A 6107-nucleotide genomic window follows, 5' to 3' on the forward strand; every position below is an offset into this window, starting at 1 on the left:
GTATTTGAACAAATGTTGGAGTGAAACCCTAACCATTAACACTGCATCTAATAATACACTTAGCCAGGGGGATAATCGCTAAGCTAATATGCTAATACGAAGCTACCGGGGAAATTTGTACACTGCAGTACCGTGTGTGACCTCTGGGGTTCACACAAAGTCAGGAAAACCAACCCTGTGGGGACCTTTTTTTTTTCTTTTTTCAAAAAAACTGCACCAGGCCTATCAGGAGGCTGTTTGCTATCTATTCCAACGCTCATACCCGTGGAGACCAGGAGTCGGTCAGGTTGCGGTCCCCACCAGGACAGAAAAACACACACACATACACATACTTGTTTTTCTACCTCATGGGGACCCCTGACTGGGTGATGTCCTGTGGGTTCCACCGTTTCTAAAGGGTCTAGAGATGTAACTTTAACTCCTAAATTCATCTCAATTGTTTTTTTAACAACAAAATGACTTGAAATATCAATAACTCACATAAACCCTTTTTATTTTCTTTTAAAAAAAAGGCACTAGGCTGTTGCTCATACCTGTGGGGACCAGGAGTCGGTCAGGTTGCGGTCCCCACCAGGATAGAAAAACAAACACACACACACACACACACAAACACAGATATCTGCAATCACACTGATACCGATCTGGTTAATGTGTGTGTCTGTTTCTGTCTTCTTACCAGACTCGAGGCAGCAGTTCGTCAGTAATCTGTTCACATGTGGTTTTATGGTAAATGTGTGAGTCTACCTACAGAACGCCTCTACCAAAGCTTCAATGATTTAAAGAGACACGACAGCCGAAAGCACCTCTGTGATAAGATCAGTGTTGAGCAGCACATTACAGCAGTAAGGGTATAAATGGTTAATCCTGTTATCTTCACCTCTTTATAGACCGTCTGCTTGTTTCTGGTCTTTCTGGATTAAAGATTGATTTCAGTTTATTTTTATCTGTGTGTGTTTGATCAGACAACAGAGACATGTTAGCTTAGTGCAGCGACAGGAAGTTAAAAATAAGGCTACCATCTGCTAAAATAGCAGCGATACACCTGACCTGATTATTCATGAAGTGGAAAAACAGACGTTCGACTTAATGAAAGTTAACCCTTTATTGGGCAAATAATTATATTTGGTAACTTCTGTAAATATCCCAAAATATCCTTCCTTCCTTCCTTCCTTTCCTTCCTCCCTGCCTTCTTTCTTCCCTTCCTCTTTTCCTTTCTCCCTCCCTCGTTCCTTATTTCCTCCGCCCTCCCTCCTTCCCTTCCGTCCTCCCTCCCTCCTTCTCTCTTTCTTTCCTCCCCCCTACCTTCCTTCCTCCCTTCTTTCCTTTCCTTCCATCCTCCCTCCCTCCTTCTCTCTTTCTTTCCTCCCCCCACCTTCCTTCTTTCCTTTCCTTCCTCCCTCCTTGCTTCTCTTTCTTTCCTCCCCCCACCTTCCTTCTTTCCTCCCTCCCTCCTTTCCTTCCTTTTCCCCTCCTTCTTTCCTTTCTTCCCTTCCTTCCTCCCTCCCTCCCTCCTTTCCTTCCTTCTCCCCTCCTTCTTTCCTTCCTCCCTCCTTTCCTTCCTTCCTTCTTTCCTTCCTTCCTCCCTCCCTCCCTTCCTTGACTCGAGGACAACAGGAGGGTTAAAGAAGAGTCTGTGAGTACATGTCTTGGGTTGATGTACCTTCATGTGATGCAAAGAACAAACACGCCGACTCAGCAAATAACATTTTGGAAAAAAAAAAAAAGGGGGACGAGCCCTCTTTCAACCTTTACTGCAAACACTTGTGTAAACACTGCGGTACATACAGTACGTTATATAAGACTTGGGCAACACAGAAGCTTTATATATATTTCCAAAAAAACCTCAAAAAACAAAAAAAATGGGTCATGCACGATCGATCACTCTGCACAGAAACCACAAAGACCCCACCAGAGCTAACGGACAGATACTGAACCAACCTCAACCTGAAGGAATAAAACTGTTAAATAATAATATTAATAAAATAATAATAAAAAGACATGAGGAACAAAGAAGGAGTTCCCTCTCTACTTTTTCAGTCAGTTCAAACAAACATCTCACAAAATAATAATTACATCTCAACAATCATGTTTTTTTAATCTGTTTTGAACTATTTTCAAACAGATTTTTGTCCTCTTTTTTTATTTTTTTTAATATATATATATATATATATATATATACGCTGCCATCCCCCACTGTATAACCTGACACAGTTTGGTCCTGTTCAACATAAAACAGACCCTCGGGTGAGATCAGAACATTTCTTAAACATTTACATTGATTTCTTTTTTATGACATATTATCCCAAATTTGTCCAAACACGACTTCCTGTTTTAACATCCCCCAGTTTTTCCCTTTTTTTTGTCCAGTCAGCAGCTCGATTTCACAACGAGTCCGACTTGTTAAATCCTTCTCATGCTTGGAGAGGAACTGTAGTGGACAAAAAGAAAGATCCGATGTTGTATAAGGAGCCTTTTCACCTCCTGTAGACTCGACTGAATGCATGACCCAGATCTGTGTGATGTAAGTCGGCCAAAGAAACGAGCTGCTTGAGCTGCTCGACTACTGCTTGGTAACGGGTCTTGGTGTTTTGCCAGTTTCATCTTTGGGACTTCAGATATCTCGCCATGGCAACCGTGTACGAGACAGTGCCGAGTGTGTCTGTGTCTTTTTTTGTATTTTAACAGCTCGGCTCTGGACGAGAGACAGCAGTGACATGAGGGGATAAAAGTTACAGCAGAGGAAGAGTTAGTGGCTGTCTGATTAGTTACAGCTCTGACTCGGATTGATTTAAGAGTTTAATGAAAGAGCTTCTTTAACTTTTAAGGATTATTGTGAACTGTAAACTATCTTTAAAGTGTTTTTGCCAATCCATAAATTATTTATTATTAATCAAAGATTTAAATTGTCATGAAGTCCGACAAGAAAAAGCTTAAAAAAGACTTTTTAACCCTCCTGTTGTCCTCGAGTCAAGGAAGGAAGGGAGGAAGAAGGGAGGGAGGAAGGAAGGGAGGAAGGAAGGGAGGAAGGAAGGAAAGAAGGACAGAGGAAGGGAGGGAGGAAGGAAAGAAGGATGGATGGAAGGAAGGGAGGAGGGAAGGGAGGAAAGGAAAGGAAGGGAGGAAAGGAAAGAAAGGAAGGATGGAAGTACAGAGGAAGGGAGGGAGGAAGGAAAGAAGGATGGAAGGATAAAAGGGAGGAAGAAGGAAGGAAAGATGGAAGGAAAAATGGAAGGGAGGAAGAAGGAAGGAAGGATGGAAGGGAGGAAGGAGGACAGAGGAAGGAAGGGAGGAAGGAAGGATGGAAGGATGAAAGGAAAAATGGAAGGGAGGAAGAAGGAAGGAAAGGAGGGGAGGGAGGAAGGAAGGAAAGAAGGACAGAGAAAGGGAGGAGGGAAAGGAAGGATGGAAGGATGAAAGGGAGGAAGAAGGAAGGAAAGATGGAAGGATGAAAGGAAGACGGAAGGAAAGGAGGAAGGAAGGATGGAAGGGAGGAAGAAGGAAGGAAAGGAGGAAGGATGACAGAGGAAGGGAGGAAGGTAGGAAGGAAGGATGAAAGGAAAAATGGCAGGGAGGAAAGAAGGACAGAGGAAAGAAGGCAGGGAGGAAGGAAAGGAAGGAAAGAAGGACAGAGGAAAGAAGGCAAGGAGGAAGGAAAGGAAGGAAGGAAGGAAGGACAGAGGAAAGAAGGTGAGAGGAAAGAAGGCAAGGAGGAAGGAAAGGAAAGGAAGGATCTACTGTAGAAACATGTCTCCATCATGAATCAGCTGCTGATGTGAGTCCAGACTAAAAAGGTTAAAACACGTTGAAACATCTGAGAACATAAATAAACTACTAACTCAACCGGGATTCTTCTTCTTCTTCTTCTTCTTCTTCTTCTTCTTCCTCCCGTTCCTGCTTCGTCTTATGATCAACACTCAACTGAAAGCAAAACATCTAACGCTAAGCTTCGACAGCTACGATACGACACGACACCAAGAACAAAAGTACTGAGCTGTTAAATCAACATCTCTGGTTCACAACGTTACCATACTTAACATTAGATTCATTTCTGCTGCTGCGGCCTTTTTTTTCTTCTTCTTCTTCTTCTTTAATAAAGGCGGCAATGTCAAAAAAAAAAAAAAAAAAAAAAAAAAAACTAATCACAAGACAATCTATATCTCATGATTACACGACGATAGCATTTGTTCTCCCAGCAAAGCTTTATATCCTGACAGTGTGCTGCAAACCAAGCAAAAAAAAATTAAAATAAAAAAGATAAAACAAGACTTCATAAAAATAGATTCTACACACAAAACACGTCAAATATTTAAAACCGACCCATCTCTGATATTATTATTATTAACGGATCCTCCAGAAAGCTTGAATCTCCAGTTTTCTTTCTCTTCTTCCTTCCTTCGCTTGTTGCTGCTTTAGCTTATTGCTGTGACTCCTTTATTTATTACTTTTGTTCTTGTACCTCGTACCAATTCAGTTTCATTTTGGTTATTAAGGTGGAATGGTTAGCTAAGACCGGCGGTGTTGTGTGGTTTGGAGATGAAGATGCTAAGATGCTAAGATTTTAGCTGAAAGTGAGGAAGGATGGACGGGATTAGAGAGAGCTCAGGTTGGACAGTTTGGAGACAAAGCTGGAGACTAAAGAGATTAAAGTGATGGTTCAGCATGATTTCGACCTAGCGCCCCCTTTTTTTTCTCCCTTGGGGGCAAATTAGTGGAGTTAGCGCTATCAGCTAACGAATGGCTTAGCACAGGCGCTAACGGGACCACCAGATGCTAACGGGATCTCTTCTTTTGTTCTTACTCGTCTTAATATTCTGAGTGCATAAGTGCGTTCCACATGCAGTGCACTAAAGGGTCGTTGGTCGTTGGTCGTTTCCACTGCAGGAACTTTGGGGTAATTTTTACGGGGCTGTGACCGTTGCCGTGTGTCTCCATAGGAACCGACCCTGAAGGACAATCTACAAGAACTTTTACAGGGGCAATAAAATTCCTGGGTGGGGCTTGAAGTTGACTCGGGGCTGATTGGGTAAACTCAAAGCGGGATCAGCGTCGCCTCGGTCAAAAACTGTCGCACAATGATTACGTCACCTCCAGAGTCCTATCAAGGTCCTACTCTGCAATGGAGGACGTTACTGTAAAGTTCCTGCCTCCTAACTATTACCCAGAACGTCCTAAATGGAAACAGGACTTATGAGTACCAGGATGGTTGCACTCAAAACGTTGAGTATGGAGCTATGGACACTTCTCACCCTCAACGGTCGCCATTTTGGCTCTGTAGCAGAAGGGGAGGGGCTGCTTTTCAAACAGGAAATTGCAGCCGAGGATGTTGTAACTATGGTGACCATCGCTACGTTACATATAAACCATCAGCAGCTTTATTGGGTTCATTTAGCAGTCGGTAATGATTTGAGACACAACATTGGAATGAACTAAATGTAGATGGTTGCAAATAGCTGCTAATAAGACTAATACTAAAAACCTGAGAGGGAACTAAACTGTAATATGTTAAACTTTTAAAAGGAAGCTGACTTGAATGTGGAGATGCAAGGTCTCTGGAGGACTGTGAGGTTTAATAATCAGCTGATGTGATCGACGGTGGATCTGTGATTCTCAGCTGAGTCTGAGTCCAGATGCTTTTCTCTTTGTCTCCGAGTCGAAACAACACAATAAATGTGCAAATATATATATATATAAAGATATGTGGTGTTTCTATGTAGCTGTCGTCAGGAGGACATGAGCTCAAGTCTGACCCCCCCCCACCCACAAACCCCCCCCCCCCCCCAAAATACACAACAACTGCTTTACAGTCCATGAACATAGTGCTTGACTTCATGACTTGCTTTGTTTCCTCTTCAGTCTGATCCACGACCTCAGAGAGACATTTATATGTATAAGGCATGTTGTGGTTGTAGCGGACAGATAGCTAGCATTACTGTGTGTGTGTGTGTGTGTGTGTGCTGTGTGTGTGTGTGTGTGTGTGTGTGTGTGTGTGTGTGTGTGTGTGTTACTTTGAAGCTTCCAGACCTTTTGATTGATTGACATGTCTTTCTTTCTCTCTTTCTTTCTTTCTTTTTCGCAACAGCCAAGGAGCAGTACCACATCCCAGGTGA

General features: G+C 42.7%; 1 protein-coding gene across 1 annotated transcript in view; it reads right to left on the minus strand.

Annotated features, from left to right (window-relative positions):
* Positions 1–4803: 4803 nt before the first annotated feature.
* Positions 4804–6107, minus strand: part of hectd2 (HECT domain containing 2) — a 37035-nt gene continuing 35731 nt past the window's right edge. Inside the window, 2 exon segments of the mRNA XM_053333561.1 lie at positions 4804–4943; positions 5247–5344. Coding sequence (XP_053189536.1) covers positions 4804–4943; positions 5247–5344 — 238 coding nt within the window.

This window comes from Scomber japonicus, chromosome 14, assembly GCF_027409825.1.
Source record: "Scomber japonicus isolate fScoJap1 chromosome 14, fScoJap1.pri, whole genome shotgun sequence".
Lineage (NCBI taxonomy): Eukaryota > Metazoa > Chordata > Actinopteri > Scombriformes > Scombridae > Scomber > Scomber japonicus.